Genomic DNA, 19129 nt, shown 5'->3' on the forward strand with positions numbered 1-19129 from the left:
GTCTTTCTAAAGACGATTCTGCCCTGTAAACGTCCTTGTATCACAGAGAAAGCCTGACCTCTGTCGGTTACACAGCGGCGGTGCGTCGGTGTGGTGCGGCGGGCCTGATCACCGCGGACAGGCGGGACAAAGCACTTGTTCAGAGGAGCGTTGGGTGAGAGTCTCCTCCGGGACCGCTGCTGGAAACCCAGAAAACACTGTTAAAGTTGGCCTCAAGCAAAGAAGTTCACTTTAACACCGACTCAGAAACACGGTAATATTCTGACGGACACGTTTTATCCCTAAACTGCCTCCAGCTTTGAGAGGAAGGAGAGTTTTGACAGGAAACACGGACGGACATTGGTCAAGTGTTTATTCCCCCTCTGCGATCCTCAGGTAAGAGAACCGTTAAGGTGGAAAAAAGTGATTTCAACAGCAAACTGTGAACCTTTTCTGATAAACTAGTCAGTTAAGCTTGCATCAGTATTTTTATGAAGTTCTTCAAAGTCGTTTTTGTTCCATAAAGTTTGTCATTTAACTCTAAGTAGATTTGTAACTTCGACAGGTGGGTCTCTAATCACTAACTAGCTAACACCATCACGCAGTTAGCTTCTCTGTAATTGAAGAAATGGGCCTAACACGACTTATATCAGAGGTCTGCTGGGACAATACAGCGAACAACACACGACGAAAAATCACCAGAACCTCTGTAGCATTTACATAAAATACAAAACCCAATGAGTGTTTCAATAGGTTACTCTTGAATTACGAGAAGTAACGTTTAAAGCGCCCATTGTTAAATCAACAGTAGCCTCATCATCAAAAATCACCACACAGCTTCACAGCCTGCGCTCACTTTAGTCTTTTTGGTGGTGGTTTTAAATGTGTGTGCACACAAATGATGTATGTAAACACAAGCGAAGCAGTTAAACACACCTCATCACCCATAAGTATGACTCATATGTGTGTGAAGTACCTCTATGTTCAGAAAAATGCTGCATAACATATCTACAGTAGTATTAACTCATTATCATATCACCTGTTAGTGCTGATTTTTTTTTTAGTCGTGGATTACAGGCTAATAGTTACTGTAATGTCAGATTAATTACACTTAGGTGCCACTTCATAAGGTACACCTGTTTAAAACTAATGCAGTTCAATACAGCAGCCCCTGTAATAAATCCTGTTTTTATTAGGGTGGTGAGTTTTTGGTGATCTGTAGTTTCTAGATCTGCTGATTTTCATAGCATTGCTTTCAGCTTCAAGGTTGTTTTTTTTTTGTTTTTTTTTTTTGTATGTAGTTTCCATAAATTATTTTGAGTGGCCAAAATAGCAGGGCTACAAATAACTGATATCTGCCTTAATTTCACCTGCTATTTTTCTCATTTGATCCTTTGGTGCTTCGATTGACAGACGGATTAGTCTGCTTATTGTTTCTGCTCTATAGCCTCACACAGCTCTCCAAAATAAACTTCACACAATCTCAGTTTTTGTAGTAGTGCATTAGTTTTACAACGGTGTACCCAAAATATTTGCAACTGTTTGCGTATCAGCCTGTGTCTTGTGTTTTCCTGGTCCAGGAGATTTTTCAGTGGGGTGTTTTTGGGCAGGAAGTCTTGGCTGACCCCTGTGTGTATGCCAGTGGGTCTTAGCCCACATAGGGCAGGGGCCTAATTGTTTTTGACAGATGTAAGACATGTGACTGTATAACTGGAATTCCATTATCAGCGGCAGATGATAGAGTCTCTGTGTTGCAGTGGAGCTCAGCTTGTTGCTGGTGGGTGTATGACCTGACCTGTGACTGTGGTCCAAACACTGTGCTTTCTTGAAAATGAGATGTGTGAGCCAGCTTTAGACAAACACCACTCTACTACTACTACTGGTACTACTACTGGTACTACTACTACCACTTCTACTACTACTGTTCCTACTGTCACTCCTAATACTGCTGCCATGCTGCTGCTACAGAATATGATATCAGCAAAAAGTACACTACACTGTATTTAGGCAATTTTCTCTGAAATAAAGGAGCTCCTTTTGAGGAGAAAATGCTCCAAATATATCATCACTATGTTTTTATGGGCCTCAAAAGTCAGTGTGCAAGACACAAGGGTATCTTTCTTGTCCATGTCCTAAGTCTGACTGAAACTAAGGATTATTTTCATTATCAATTACATTTTGTGGAATTACTTATATTACTTGCATCTATTGCAATAAAAAAAAAAGACTAAAGGAAAATGCACATTGTATTTTTTTCATTAAATGCCATCAGATGTTTTGTTGAACCTGGTTAGCAGTCCAAAACTCACATATATTCAGTTTACTATAAGATTAAGAAAAGAACGAGCATCAAAGTATTATTTGAGAAGGGGTTTTGCTTCATAAATTATGTTTACCTTCAGCTTATTGTTTCAAAAAAATGCACTGGGGATTTCTGCTTACCAAAGATCAGCGCTACAGTTAAATGCTCAATTCATAACCTGCTTTTTAGGCTCAAAACACAGTGTTTTTGTGAGCATTTCACAAAAATCTTTCAGGATAGTAGTCACAGTTGTGTGTGTAGCGATTGGAAAGGGCTGGAGCCTCAGATTATTTCCTGCTAGTTATTAATATAATCAAACAGTGCAGCAGGAAGTAAACTATAACCCAGTGCCCCAGTGTCTGACTGCCTGTTGATCAACAATATAGGACACCTGACACTTGTGCACAACTAACCCATCCACCTGTCCTCCCCTCTTTGTGCCTCATGTCCGCCTCACTCCACTCAGGAGCAGGACAGAGGAGCCCTTGTTTGATCCTCCCTGGACAGTGCCCCAATTTTCTTTCTTCCTTTTTTCTTTACCCTGGCGCCATGGCAACACTGTTCCCGTGACGAGCCTTGACTTTTGCCCCTCCTGCTCCCGAAACAAAGGCAAAGAGTTATGGAGGCACGGAGTGAAGGGGGAAGAAAGTTGAGGGACAGAGCAATTGTAAGGGGGATGAAGGACATGAAGGATTGAGGGAGGGTGTAATGGGAAGGTGTCTGGGATGGAGGCTCTGAGGCGAGACCTCGTCTGCTGTGTGTGCCCGAGTCCCATAAAGACCGGAGAGTTATTGGACTGTGGGCAGTGCCAGAGACTGTATCTCTGTCTGTATGTCTAAACTTCTGAATGGCCGTTGCCTCGCTCACAATCCCACCAAGATGCCAGAATGATAACCACACGTAAATGTAATATGGGTTTGTGATTAAAATCAGAACTGTGGTACTGTAGAGTTCAGTGAAACTGTACTGTACATAGAATCCTTGATAATAAATTTGTTAGTTTTTTTTTAAGTAAAACCTCAGTAAATAGTAGAAAAATGTCAGTGTCACACTGTCCCAGAGTCTAGGTAAAATATTCAAATGTACTTTGTTTAACTGTCTTAAGCAAAATAATACTGTCAGACATGACAAAGAAAAGCATCCAGTCATCACGTATGGCAAGCTTGACCTGGGCAATGTTTGACTTCTTTTCTGAAAAATGATCAACAGTGAATTGATGAATCAAAATAGTTTCTGATAAATAAATAAATGTAATCCAGTAACTCCAAAACCTTAACCAGTCAATAACAAAAGCAATTGCTGAATTATTTGTTTTTGCAGTGTTCCAGCAGATGATGTGATGTAGTCTGTTGCAAGTGTAATAGAAACTGTGCTGAGCACTGTATTCACACAAGATGGACAGAGCAGTGGGCAATAAAATCAGGGAAAGGTAAAAACAGCCAGCATTTTTCTCTTTAACAGTAACTTCATCTTGTTTACATGCCCTTTCAGTCAAACATGTTGCCCACTCTCTCCCTGTAGAGCTCAGTGTAGAAGAATGAGCATTGTTTGGTCGTATACACTGTGGCCTTGCATACCCGTCTCTGTAAGATTTGTAGCAGAAGAAAAAGGCACATTTTTAGCTGAATGGCGGGATGTAAAATGTTCAAAGTCTGGACATTGTGGGGGCTGGAGAGAGGCTCCTACAGCCTGGGAAGAGGCAAAAAGGAAAGTATTGTTGTTTGGCTACACTCCCTGTCCTGGTGCCGACATCTCCACACTGCTTCTGACTTTGTTAGTTCAGAGACCTCAAAGCTAAGGTCATTCTTTTAATATTTCTCATTTCTGTTTATGCAGAAAGCAGATGTGTGATCTGATTTGTGAAATAATTAATATATATTCTGATCTCAGTGAAACCTCAGTTACTCAACCTGACAGCAGGAGAAAATTGCACAGTTGTCGAACACTATCACAGGTTTTGTACAACTCTCATTGTACCCTCATAAATCACACTCCCTTAGAAATGGTAAAACATTTACACTGTCCTGTTACTAAGCCTCATTACCGAAGACAGTCACGCCTAGCTTTCCCATATCTGTCCATGCAGCATTACTCATATCAGTGCTACTGAGAAACAGAGCTGGACAGTCCGTCTAAGCTGGTGCAGTACACTTTGGTCTCTCAGTTCTCTACAGACTCTTTTTTTTTTGGTGTTTCTTTACACAGTTCCGAATATCCTTGAATGATGTTTGACAGACAGCATTACGACAGTCCACCGGTCTACTCTCCTCCATCCAACAATGGCTTTGGCCCTCCAGGCAGCTTCCATGGTCCTCAAAGTGATTACAACGCATACCCGCCTCCACCAGGATCCTACTATGTTGAGGACAAACCGCAGCACTTCTACAAATGGCTGTCACCTCCTGGAATCATCAAGGCCATGATGGCGACAGTGATAGTGCTGTGTGTGGCCATATTTGCCTGTGTGGCTTCCACTCTCATGTGGGATATGCAGTATGGATATGGTATGGGAATGGGTTACTATGGCTCTGGTATGGGCTACGGCAGTGGATACGGCGGAGGCAGCTATGGCTCAGGGTATGGTGGATATGGATATGGAGGATATGGAAACTACGGCTCCTACATTTCTCCTTACTCGGCCAAAACTGCTATGATTTCCATGGCAGCCATTAGCTTTGTAGGAGCACTGGGCTTCTTCATTGCCAGTTTCTCGAAAACCAACATAGTTCGCAGCAGGAAGTTCTTTCTGGCCCTCATGATAACCAGTATCTTCTTGGCTGTCCTGCAGGTAATACTCATTTACATTTTACTTCCATATTTATGTTATTTCACTGTATGTATTTATCAGTATTGCTCATCAATTGTACAACTAGTGGTGTGGCCATTCCTGTTGAAGCCACAAATTTTTTGTTAAATGGTGTTTCTGCTGTGCATTGTGCACCAGGTCATGCTTTACTAACTTGCTAAAACATATGACACTGGTAATGTGTGACAATGGATCAGTAATGCAGATATTACAGAAAAACAATAGTCTACAAGAGCAAAGTACAGGCACTTAAGACACACCTCCTCAGAAGATGTATGGAGTGTGAGACCTCTTAGGTTTGGCTACATTACAGCCAAATAACATGATTTTCCTATACTGTAGTGTGTTGTTTAGATTGTTTTGATTTTCAATCCACCAATTTCTAGAGTTTGTTTTTTATTTTAGAGTGAAGACGTAATTTGTAAAATAGTTATCTCCACTTGTATACAGTTACACATAGACTACCTGATGTGTGCATTTGAATTTTTTGTTTATGTTTTTGTCAGACACAAGGCACCTCATCAGAATTTAGAAAACACCAGATATTAAGTGCTGTGCTTTTACAGTAGTCTGAGAAACAGCAGAGGAACCTTTCATTGTGGACAAAACATTTAGCTCCTCTTATCAGCTCTATGACCATTATACAGACACAAGGTAACAGAACCACTCCCTCGACAAAACAGCTTAATTGTTTTATCCTGACCATACAGATAAAAGACAATAGATTCAAGACAATACATGTAAATCATTACGGCAAAGACATTAAAGCTTGAATTCACATTTTTCTGCTGAAGCAAAATTTAGAGTCAAATATTTTGTGGTTCCCAGCTCATATCGCAACTAACAATCCAAACTGTGAACGCCTGTCTCTGTTATGAACGGTATTTAAATGTGCATGTTTTAGAAAACCCTAATGTGAAACAGCACTCTGTATACACTCTGTTCAGATCCCAGTGGGGATTTACTGGCTGAGTTGGTTAAAACACATGTTCATACACACGACCATCTCAGATCACATCAGTTTGTTTACTGCTGAGTATATACCATCACTGTGAAGCCAAAAATGGGAAAAAACAAGAAAGAAACGTTTTTTTTTCTCGAGTTTATTGATTTTCAGTATTAAAATAGAGTCATTAGTTATATCAGTTTTCTATAAATTTGCTGTAATTTCTCATTTAGATTCTCAATTGTATGTTTTTTTTACTTTCCATCTTTAATTATCTCAGAAAAAATAGGCTAAACCAGATTATGTTCAAGCCTGTAGTGGTATTACAGTTTAGACAGCATTTTTTCACTACACACACACCCCTAAAATGTTGCTGTTTTTATATAATTCCAGCAAACTGGTAAGCTCCAGTGCTGTATTATTAGAAGCAGATTAGAGAATACTAGAGAGGCATTAGAGATTTGCTAGCCCAGCATAGAAGTTGTCTCCCTCTCTCTAATGTACCCTTTATAGTATGTTTCATACAGTGTGTGATATGATTACTGATGAATGTGTAGCTACACTTTATCTGATTGTGTGGTCTTAGTCATATTTAAGTTGGATTCTCAGGGGTACTTCTGTAAGTCTCTATCAGTAATCAACCAACAGATGTTATATTTACGAATATTAATATGCCTGGATGTCATTGTACTAATTCTGTGTCTTTTTCAGGGCATCCTAAACATTGTCTACATTGTTGGGGTGAACCCCATGGCCCAGAGCTCTTCCAATATTATGTACAATCCAATGCTCATGATGTGCCAGAACCTCTACCAGACACAGTACTCCCAGATGGGAGGAGTGGGAGGCTTCCCCATGTACAACCAGTACCTGTATCATTACTGCTTTGTGGACCCACAGGAGGTCTGTACCTTTGTTTGTTAATATACAATTGTTGGATTTGTTCAGTTTCCAATATCATTTCATGTAGATCTGGATGAGTGTTAAAGGCCACAAAAATTTTAGTTTATAGATTTATGAAGCAGCGAGTCCTTAGTATCAACATTTAAAAGCCAAGATGTATTTTATGTAAATCAGACTAAAAGAAAACATTAAGAAAATATCTGACATTTTGTCAAATGTCATATGTAACATTTTTCCTATCAAATACGTATATGGCTCACTGTTATTGATTTGTTTTCTGTTTTCACTCTTCTGTAATTGAAAAAATAATCCACAGCTACAATGATTTGATAAAGTTAGGCAAAGTGAGACACTTTAGAAACACATAATATATCATAGCTTGTCATATTATCTGTCCAGTACTGTTTTGTGATGTGTCATGAAGCATTTGTTACAGTTACAGTACTTGGTGCTGCAAAATGGGATATATTTCTCATAATCATGCCACAGTTGTATATTTGTGTGCTTTTTGTACGACAGTGAACCAGCTTTATCTCAGAGCTTACCTCCTTGAGAATTTGCCACATTTCATAGTCATGTTCTTGCTTTATCAGGCAATTGCCATGGTGTGTGGATTCCTGGTTGTCATCGCCTTTTGTGTCGCTGCTTTCTTTGCACACAAAACAAGAGGGAAGATCTGGCGGCACGGAAAACCAAATATCTACTGGGAAGAGCCTCTCGTTGGCGGAAAGGCCTCAGAGGGCAGAGATGTTGAGGAATGGGTAAGAGACAACAGGATGGTAAACACAGTTTGATAAGACTGGGTTTACATGGGATTAAAAGCAAAAAAAGAACAGCACATTTTGACCTAGCCTGAACTGGAGTTTTTGCATGCACAGCTTGCCGTCAAATGAATAGGATCACACAGTGTTTAAATCCAGTCTAAGGATGAAATACAATGACCGATTTTATTAGATGATTAAATGTTCAGCTTCAGTGGCTTTTCTGCACAGAAAATTCAGCCACCAAAACTGATTGATATACTTTCATCTCTGCCACATTATGAGACTTGCTGCCAAATGGAAAATAGTTTTTCACCGTTTTATATTACCTTCCATGTAAAGTAAGTGAGTTGTTTGGTCATCAGTGAGGTAGACATCTGACTGCTCAGGTAGTCATCAGTTACAAAAACAGGTAGTCAGTTGTGGTGATGCAGGTCCAGTAAATAGCCAAGCTGAGACTTGCACATTCCTGAGGTTAGTCTGTCACTTGTTATGCTATTTTTAACATATAACTTTGCTGTATGACCCAAGAGACGTTGTAAAGCTTATTACTACCTTGCATGTGTCATACGTTTCTATTGCTTTACAATTCTACAATCGTACAGTTTCATTTAACAGAAGCTTTTATCTAAAGCAACGCACATCTGACGTACGTCTTTATAGGTCGAAAGTCCTAGAGGAGCCTCATATAGAAATGTTTATTAGTTTATAAGATCCAGTTAGGAAGCAGTCACGCTACCGTGAAACACTGTTTCCTCTGACTGAGTCACTTTGTTCAGGGTCAGGGCTGATAGCGGCCAGTGAGTGTTTGCTCATGGGCTACGACCTGGTTTCACTCTGAGTAATCATTAACCACCTGAGAAGATAGTAAGCAGCCAGGTGGTTTCAAGAGAGCCTGCCTTCAAGCTTTTTAGATGTCGACAACATGGCACTCATATTTGACTGTTACTTTAGATATTGGCTGATTGACTTGACCTGACACTTTTCAAATGATGCCAGTTTCATACAGTGAATGTCACAGAGTAACAGTGTGGTAACATAAGAAAGTGAAAAAATAAAAAAGCTCAGGTTTGGAAATGTAATTGTTAATAAAACAGCACTAATTGAGTATTTCGACATTCAGCGAAGTACACCGACATGTGTGTGCTTGTCTTATTGTTTCTGTCTTATAACTCAGTGGAAAGTGCCCACATTCTTTGTATGTATACACATTGAGCAGAAGAATGTCAAGAAAAGAAATCAATACGAGCAGACATGATATAGAGCACATACAGTACATACAGACTTGAAATGAGAAAAGTAAGAAATTGATATAAACCAGCAAAACGGAAAGCTTATTTAAATACGCAGAAAAACATCATGAAAGATAACTAAATACTGCTAGCTTACCATCTCCCCTCAAATCCCCATATTGATTTAAACATGCTAATTGTTGGTGATAATTACAGTGTTTCCTAATTGTTTATGTGCGACCATAACTTTGTAAAGATTTGAGAAAATATTTTCATGGAACAGTGGATCTTTTTCAAAGACTGGAAAATACCAGAAGAAACACTTAACAGGCATGTTGTTATAGTGGATTATATAGAGCTGTTTGTTTTTGAGAGAGGTTGCTTAGAGCATGGCATCATGCACACAGAGACGCACAGGCAGAGCAGAGTAAATGAGACAAGCTCAAATTGAATCCTATGACTAGCACTAGTGTCTAGTAATGGAGCCATGCTCACTGATGTCATCACACATATTGTAGGTACAGTAATGAAGTCTGCGTTACCACTCAGCTTAAACATTTTTCATTTACATGCTGCTGTAAAAAAAAAGGTATGTGTAGCGTTTAAAGGTTTGTGACAAAAAGCAGAGTTTAAAAAAAAGCTAAATCTTAGAAGATTTGATGGTCATTGCAAACAGATAATTATTTGTTCATATTTTAAAACAGACTCCAACGTAGTTTCAAACATAGACTACAGCATGTAGGTAGTGTAACAAAGTTGATTTTACTGCCTGAAGACTGTGTTCTTTACAGAAGCATGTCAGTCAGAGTGTGCCTTTATTGTTTTGCGATAATGACTGTACTATGACCAACACACATATTTTATCTTTGTAACAGTGTCTTTAAGTCCTGCCCGTTCTTATTTCCTCATTTTCAGCTTCCACGTTGCACTAGCATATCTCCTTTGCTTGTACTCTACCTACATATCTCTGCCACAAAATGAGTGATCAGGCTGGTTTGGCTAATTTAAACACTGGGCCACTGACAGTCGGTGGCTGTGGTTGGTTTGAGTTTGGACCCATCTCTGTTGCTGAGCTCGGGGAGGCCTGGCTCGCTCTGATGACCTCACACACAGGCTTCATTCAGCTCGCCCAGGGGGGCCGCATTGTGTCTGCTGCATGAGGTCACCGGAGCTAGTTTCTGCAGGGCTGTCTGTGTGCTGGAACCACTGAAGTGCTGCACAGATGGAGGGTGAAAGCATCCTGAACAAGCTTCATAGATTAAAACATCCAAACACTGAGTGGATGTGGTTTCATGCTGTAGTAGAACATGATTATACATGTCCTCACGTGGAAATAACCATTTGCAATAATGGTATAGTAAAAAATGTAGGTGAACTATAGAGAGCAAAGCATACTTTCTGCCGCATAAATTAGAAAAAAATCTGATTGCAATTTTTCTAAAAAATATCCAACTGATCATTTATGTTGTGATTTTTTATTCAAAAAATAAATTCAGCAGTTTATTGACTATGTAGTCTTAAATAAAATAACTTAAGAACTCTTGGATTGTTTCTTTTCAATTTGGGCATTTAGAGGTAAGAAAAGTTACAGATACCTGCCATCCTGCTCAGCTACAACTGACCTCATGTGGTGGCTGCTGTTTACAGATGTTGCTGTCCTCGGTTGGCATCCTCACACTCAGTTTAGTTTACACAACTAGTTAAGACATCGGAGGTGAAAATTATTATTGCAACTGCGTCTCCTGGGATTTGAAATATGGATTCCATTAAATTCAGATTTTAACGTAAAATCAATCAGTTTTCAATCATTTAGTGCAGCATTCACTGCATTACAGCTGCTCAATATGTCCTGATATAAAAGCATGTTTTGCAACACAAGTAGCATAATCTTTGGTAGAGCACATGCATGAAAAAATGATAGTGTTACTTAGTTATTCAAGCAGGTATTGGAGAACTTACATACAGGAAACATATTTGCTTTTTCACTTGAACTGTGGTTCAGTTTTTCTTTCTCAACACGCGTCCTTGGTTCCTACTCGCGCCTTCATGACCGTCTTTGTTTCACTGCCACAGCTCTTCTACTCATTCATCTTTTATTCACAAGTACTTCTTCATTTTTACTTCTCTATGCCTCACTGCGTCCTCATCATCCACCACTGTCTAAAAGCCTTTCCATGTCTCTCTCCATCTTGGCCTCCTGGCTTTGCTTCACCAGGTCCAGGGCTCTCAGACATTCTTATTGTGCTTACACCCTGCTCACAGCCCAGTAGTCGCTGTGCTGCACACTGAGAGGGCATTGTTGGGATTCTTACACGGACTACTCTCTTCAAACAGGATTCTCCTGCAGCTGCAAGAAGGGCAGCTCTCCCCTAGCTAAACACTCCACCCATCATGATTATTGTTTTTTGGGGGGAGTGCTGATTTTTATTTATGCTTCTACACTGTAAGGAATTTAGAGAATTGTGCTATGAGCTACCACCCTAAAAAGCAGAAAGCGGGTCGATGTTTCACAAGAGTTTTTATATACTTATTCAGTATGAATTTGTCACCTCTAACAAGAGTCAGATTTTTGGCTAGTGTAAAGCTGGGCTAACCTTCCAGGTAATAGGATCTGTTTCAAATTTGGGCTTACTACTTTGTGTAGAGGTCTTCGAAAAGTTGTCTAATTGTCGATAAAGTTGCGAGATGAAGCAGAGGCGAATCCTGAGGCTTTCATTTTGAAGAATTCTTTTCTGACTCTCTGACCTCACAGGAAGGACTTGGAGATACAGATTAAAGTAAATGTTTTACATGGGACACTCCTGTTGTTTAAAGACAGAAAGGAAGAGCAGATCCGGTCCAGGTGTTCACAAGGACAAAAGACAATAGAAATGAAAGGAAAGCTGGAATTATTGTATGTTACTTAGTGTGTATATAATGTTCCTGTGAGTTGCTGTATAATTGTAGGTTATAAGGTCATCAGAAACAGCCTTAAAAACATGCTAACCTCCCATAGACAAGAAACCATCAAAGGTATTAGATTACATTTTCAAACAATTAGTTTTATTCATATTTTTTTTTCTTTCTGATTAACCCTTAGCCCCTCTTTGTTTTTGCCCTCTCAACCTTTTCATGCACTGGGAATCAAGCAGAAAGCCCTCATTTGACTGAGTAGCTGGATTGTGATGTGTAATTTCTTGCCTGACTGCTCACTCAAACTTTAAGCACTAATTATCATACTGTTGTCTCTCTATTGTCTCCTTTAAAAGTCAATTGTTGAAGCTAATGCTGCCCAGTTTCCCTTTTCACTTTAAGATGCTCTGATTTGCAGTTTTCAAAGTTTTCCTCTGATGGCGATAAAAGAATCTAAAAATGCCATTAGATTATTTAATATTAGACGAACATAGGAAAAATAGAGGAGTAATGGTTTCTTTAACAGGATAATAGTCGGAATATGAGCCTGTGGGTTGACCTGGTCTTTGTGAGTGTTTCAGTTGTTTGTTTGTGTTTGCTGAGCTTGTTCCTTTTGTTTTTTCCTGCCTGCTGTAGGTGAACAATGTGGAGGAAAGCCGCAGTGTTCAGGATGCCCCTACCCTGCTGGTGTCAGAGAAGGGAGGCGGGCTGCTCAACGCCTCAGCTAACAGTGTCATCTCCTACCCCCCAGCCAAGGTGGACAGCAGCTCCTATAATGAGGACATCTACGACCACAACGAGTCAGTGACACTGCTTATTCAGCCCATTCTCTGTTTTGAAAATATAATTTTTTATTTGGTTTTCAGATTTTAAAACAGTAAAATGAGTACACATACAATACAGTATTGAAGAGACAGTTGCCACAAATACATATTTCCGTATACCCATCCTCTTTTCCTCCTAATCTGTATCTTCACAATTACTCAAATTTATTTGTTTTGTGTCATGTTTCGTACAAATAATCCACTCTTCCCAATACCTCTCTGGTAGGTCAGGTTTCTCTGCCCCATTTGAGCTTACAGTTCCATGAAGCACTTTTTTTTTTTTTTGAAAAAAAGTGATGATATCACTGTGTTAGCTATATTGGCGAGGTCATGCAATTGCTCTAAATCGCATTTGATTGGATTAGTCATCAAAAACACTCTATTCTACTACAGGAAGAAAAAAAAGCTATTATAGCAAAAATGTTTGGCACAATTTTTTGATATGTATTTATATACAAGGAGATAATTGGCACAAAGATACAAGATTAGAATTTTCTTTTTTTTATTATTACTATGTCTTGTTGCTTGTAATGTCCTTCTAGTTGGAGAGATGTGTTGAAAATCCACTTGCAGAAAGCAGAGTTTTTTAAAATATTAATTTATGTGAAGCAAGTGGTCGCAACATTTAAGTTTGTATCCTATAAAGCAAGGCCCAAAATGAATCAGCCTCGAAACATGTGACTCACACAAGCAATATCTAATCACCAGTCTGTTATAAAGCCCATGAAAACATCTTGCCCTACCCACAAAAGAGAACAGTCTGTGTGACCTTTGAGCCTTTGTTGGATTAACTTTCTTTTGTTTTTTTGTTTTTTTCTTGTGTTCATTGAATTCTCTGAGGAGGAGAAAAGGCAGGATGTTTGTGAACTTATGTATTTGCTTCTCATCAAAACTAGGAATTATTTCTGAAGCACCTTGTTTTTGTTTGTTTTAGTGCCTATAAGACTGGTGACACATCATGTACACTTCTCTCTATAGTTTCATAACATCTCCATTACTGTAAAAAACAAGTCAATCTCATTTCTACAATTTATGTGTAAAGCCTTTAGTGCAGACTGTGCTGTTAACTGCACAGACCATTGAATTTAGCACACAAGATGGTCGGTTGAAAGTACAGAAAATGATTTTCTCACTCACCAAGTAAACAGAGATGGCATTTTCATAAGCAGAAGAATGTTAGCCTGAAGACCTGCAATGTGCTCTGTTGTTGACATAATTTAGCCTTTTGTAAGAACTTGTAATATCTGTGCCACTGGATTTGGATTCCTCTACAAATCCCTACAAACCAGCAAAATTGAGCATGTTTCCCGCATGCGTTATTATAGAGCTGTACCTGCTTTCTGGTTGCTGAGGGCCTCCATATGGCTCAGTCAGATTGTAGGTTGTAAGCAACAGTAATCATTAGTGGTTCAAAGTGTCTGCCTTCGTCCATATGCCGTCTGTCTGGGCCATATCAGTAACAAGTTACCGAAGTTATTTCGGTCACAATGTTCTTGGAGTTTAATTTCTTTCTCTAATTGCTTGCATTCCAGTGAATTAATTTAGACATTCATGAGATTTTTCAACACTATGAATGCTATTCCATGTTGCACTCCTCGTATATTTGTTTGAAACAAAGGTCAATATTTTCTCATATACAAATATGCATTCTGTCATGCACTTCGATCAAAGGCATTTTTGCAGTTTTGCAGGAAAAATATTGATACAGTACCACATATTTTAAGCTTCAACTAGCAAACTGAAAACTTGAAGCAAGGGGAAATGCATTGCTTATGAATACCTCCAAAGCTCATAAATTTACACAGTAGGTCTTGATTAAAAAAAAAAAAAAAAAAATCATTTCAAATAATAATATTTTTGCCCTGACAGTTCCCATCTTTTTAATATTTGTCATCTTTGGAAACTGTTTTCTCTTTTATCTGAGCTTTATGATACAAAGATTTGTACAAAGCTCACCTTAGAACAGCCAATTGTTTATAAACCACAGCTGCAGTCTTTGTGCTAGGTTAAACAGTTGCTAGTTCCAGCTGCATAATGTGCAAAAGTTGATCATTAATTAGGATCTTGTAAGTGTAGTTTGTCACGTGACCATGGCAGCAACATGGATGAGCAATGTCTCAGCTGCCACCACATTTTAATTCAAATGTTTTAGTGTGTGGAAGGATGCCTTTTTTTCCCTAAACAGACAAATGTAGAAATGTCTCTTTTGAAATAACCTAAATCACTGTTAAAACTGCATGTGCGTATTGCTCACAGTAAAAAGCAGATTGCAAGGCTTTTAAACTTATAATCAACTCTTCAGGGAGTCCCACTGTAAGCCAGTTGACTAAACTGTGTAATCTCCTTGTTGCTGTCACACAGGTACTCACAGAGAACAACCAGCCGACCGTCAGAAATGTTTTCCCACAGTGGGGGCACCAGCTCCAGCCCTTCAGAGGAGACAGGTGGAGGTCGCAAACCCTCTGCCAACAGGGGCAAGAGACGCAGAAGAAACCCAGAGCTGGACGAGTCCCAGTATGAAACAGAGTACACCACAGGAGGAGAGACAGGCAATGAACTTGATGATGAAGAATGGGAGAGGTAAGAACTAAACATCCATGACTGTACTACTCTGTCCTCAAGCTGCTCACATATTGTCTGGATTAGAAATGAAAATGTCATTAGCCAAGAACTCAGAATGTAGATTGCAGTCAAATACCATTGCTCCCTCAGGATCAGTCCTAGATTCTCTGACATGAATTAATAACTGTAGGCTCAGAAAACCCAGCTCATGTGACAGTAACTTGGTGTACAGGAAAATGCAGCTAGAACATTTTTTTTATTTGAAAAATGTACGTAAAATGACAGTCAGGTAATGGAGGCTTCAACAACAAAGCTCGGAAAAGGCCACAGGCTGTATATTCCTCATTCTGGCCAGGAGAGTAGTTAATCCTCTGAGGCATGCCAGCTCTCAGGAGTTGTACTCGGGCATACTGAGAACTGGGACAAAGGTACAAAAAATGTGAGTCAGTAAGACAGTGCTCTTATCAAGTTGTATTCAGTCCCTTTTTCATAAACATCCCAGGGGGAGGCATTTTGAATTGATTTCACCATTATTGTAACCAGAATTTAAACCTCCTTGACCCATGTACTGTGTTCCTGTGCTTCAGTAGTAAACTTGATAACCATTGTGAAGGTTGTAAGTTGTCATTTTCAGGTCCTTTTTTGCATCTGACTGATGCAAGTTGATCTCCAATGCTGAAGTTTATTTTTCTTTCATAACCTCCCAGTTCTCCATCATTGTGCACCACTTTCTTCTTCTGACTCTTTTCCTCCAGTATGTACCCGGAGATAACATCAGATGCTCAGCGACATGGCTATAAGAGAGAGTTTGATACTGATCTTCGGGAGTACAAGCGCCTCTGTGCCGAGATGGACGACATAAATGATCAATTGAACAAACTGAGCCGGCAGCTGGACACACTGGATGACACCTCTGCCAAATACCAGGTTAGATAGACATAGTACTCACCTCCTAAAATCATTAAACCAAAAGCAAATCTGCTATAGATTCCAAAATGAGCCTAAATCACAAATCAGGAATGTAACAGAAATGATCAGTATAATTCACACAGTAGATTAAGACGCAGAAATAAACCATTTCAGTTAAGAAATTCTTGTGTTTGGTATGAACACTTAAGGGTCAAAATTGACAAGATGTGACAAAGTTATATACTGATTTCACATTACACAGTACATTTGAGAGTAGACCTATTAAAATGTTATCATTGTGTCTGTTTTCACTGAGTAAAGTACAGGGGAGTGTGACCTTTTTCTTTTTCACACACTTCATTGTTATGTTTTTGTTTTTTTTTTTTTAGCTCCCTTAACGTTATGGGACTTTAAAGCAAAAACTCCATATTCATTATGAAAACAAAACAATATTAAGTGTTCAGTATCAGAAAGCTGCGCTGTTGTAATGCAAACAATGATCCCTGTAGTTCACCTGCGATGAAGTTTGTAAGACGTGTTGAAGGAAATAATTGTAATATTGTACTCAGACGGAAGAACAGAAAACACAGTAACCACACACGTGATCAGATCATATGTACAACATATCTGACTCAAGTAAGACATGCTGTCTTTGACCTGATAACTGATGTTGCAAGCTTTCAGTCCTTTACCTCATCTATACGTGACACAGTCCCTAATGACAGGTAATAGTGACTCAGATAGTCATACTAAAACTTGTTACATAAGACAAACCTCACTGTGCTCTCAAAAGATAATTGATCATCAAGGAAAAGGAAAAGGAAAGAATCCTTCAGTCTTACCAAATGTTTTTCTCTCTGTTTTTCAGGCTGTAGCAGAGGAATATAATCAGTTGAAGGATCTGAAGCAGGTGAGGGCACATTTCTGTGGCCATTTTTCTCATAAACTTGCACGTGATAACATTATTATGCAGATATTTAAAGCAGCATCAATCTACAACAGCTACAAGATGTCGTCTGATTTCATTGTTATGGGATTCTTTGAATATAACACCTCTGTAACTGCTTAGTGCTCTCTCTACATGACCTCGGCTGACAATCTCCCCCAGAGGTTTTATTACTGCTGTAGCTGTATTAAATGACCCCTCTGTGCTGTCTCTCCTCTGCAGACACCAAACTACCAGTCTAAGAAGAAAGAGTGTCGCAGACTGAGACACAAACTGTTCCACATCAAACGCATGGTGAAGGACTATGACAAGAACCACTGAAGAATCCACCCAGTCCTGACTCTCTGCTCTGTGGCTGACACAGCAAATGCTCACAGACATGGGCCAAAATACACTCCAAAATGCTACAGAGACCATGTGACATGCTGAGACCAAAGTTGTGGGAAACACATACATACTGCTGACACACACGCAGGGAACATACTGTAAATTACTAATAATTTAGAGTCACTTTCATTCTCTGATCACTTACATTTAATCACCACATTTAAATTTTTTGTTTTTTTTTAAAAAGGACCCCCAGTTGTAGTTTTTTCAGAGGAACACTGCCATTTCTCTAAAGGTCCGGCCCAGTGTTTGCAGTGTGCAGCCACATGTGAAGATCAGAGGGTGCGGCAGGAGAAAGGTGGTTTGAAAGTCACTCGATCTTCAGCCACCTGTGATAACACTGTACTCAGTTTCTACGGTTCTATTTGTTCTGCAGATTGGCAACTTTTCTTTGTTTCTTCTCCGCAGATAAAAGCAGTACTGTAGACAGTGTAGTAATGCGTGAGACAGGTTGCTGGGATAGTTTTTGAGCAAATATGCAGTTTCTTTAACCCTTGACATGGTGTTATCTTTGTCACAAATGAACTTTAGCTGAGCTTTTCTTTCTTGTGTATCAGTGTTTGTAACTACCTTAAGTGTCAATGAAGTTAACTGCTTTCTGGTGGGATTGTGTATTTTATTATTGTACTGGTTTTTGGTGACACTAAGCTTTTTATACTGATTTGGTGAGACCAAAAAGGGGACAAACTGGCCAATGAGATATGTGTGACATTGTTTTTATTGTACATGTATTTTTTTAATGAATTCTGTTGATACTATTTGCCAAGAACAAATTCACAGTATGACTGTTAGAGCAGCCCTTTAGATCGCCTAGTATTTGTACACACTAAAGATCCATAGTGACTTGTTTTTTTAGGCAGCGGTCAGTTAAAATGTTCTTACGCAAAGCAAATCGGTAAAATTAGCCAAACAATTTTAATGTTTTTTTTATCATGCACACTCCTCAATATAATGTAAAACATGCCTGTCTCACTGTCTATAAGCTAAACTCTTTTTTTTGATCTGTTGCCAATGAAATCTGCTGTGATTTTGTATTAATCCATTACATGTATAAAGAGCTACGATCTTCTGTACATTTTAAAACTGTTTAGACACAATTTTGATTTGTCATGCGTTTGTATTTTTATGAAGAACATTATCATTTTACAAACCATTTGCGAGCCATTTATTTTTGTAAGAATTTATTTTCTTTGATGCTATTATAAAAGACCATTTTTGTAACTGTATACTTCCATAAATTATGTTGTCTAAAAGGTATTGAATTCAGTAAGTAATAAACATTTCTAATTCTCTGAAAGTATTATTGGTAATAATTTGCTGCTTGATTTGGAGGTCTGTGCAGCTACAGTAAGTGTCCAGCAGGGAGAGCAGGAAGACCTTGTCAGGGAATTCTATTGATCCAGCAGATCATCCCAGTGAGTCTGATGTAAGCTGTTGCTGCCCTCTCTTGGTAAGTAAAAGCATTTTACAATAGTTTACTGCTTCCCAATCTATATTTTGTCCCATGTACACTTGATATTACAAACTGTCATAGTTAACTATTTGCAGTTGAACTTCACACATAGAATAAAATATTTAAGAAGAGTTAAAGCTATTTTAATGTACAACCAACTACAAAGTCTCCAAATGTGAAGATGTCCTTAGGATCCTGGAATTACTTTATGTTAATCAGTATTGTGT

At 38.9% G+C, this 19129-nt stretch overlaps 1 protein-coding gene across 1 annotated transcript; it reads left to right on the plus strand.

The window, feature by feature from the left end:
- The first annotated feature begins 118 nt into the window (after positions 1-118).
- On the plus strand, positions 119-18749 carry si:ch73-61d6.3 (occludin). Its single transcript, XM_023287812.3, has 9 exons — positions 119-375; positions 4487-5069; positions 6745-6936; positions 7530-7697; positions 12458-12621; positions 15007-15225; positions 15963-16134; positions 16985-17026; positions 17285-18749. Exons 2-9 carry the CDS (start codon positions 4503-4505, stop codon positions 17381-17383), a joined length of 1623 nt encoding a protein of 540 aa, XP_023143580.1. The 5' UTR covers positions 119-375; positions 4487-4502; the 3' UTR covers positions 17384-18749.
- Positions 18750-19129: the final 380 nt, after the last annotated feature.

This window comes from Amphiprion ocellaris, chromosome 2, assembly GCF_022539595.1.
Source record: "Amphiprion ocellaris isolate individual 3 ecotype Okinawa chromosome 2, ASM2253959v1, whole genome shotgun sequence".
NCBI classification, from domain to species: domain Eukaryota; kingdom Metazoa; phylum Chordata; class Actinopteri; family Pomacentridae; genus Amphiprion; species Amphiprion ocellaris.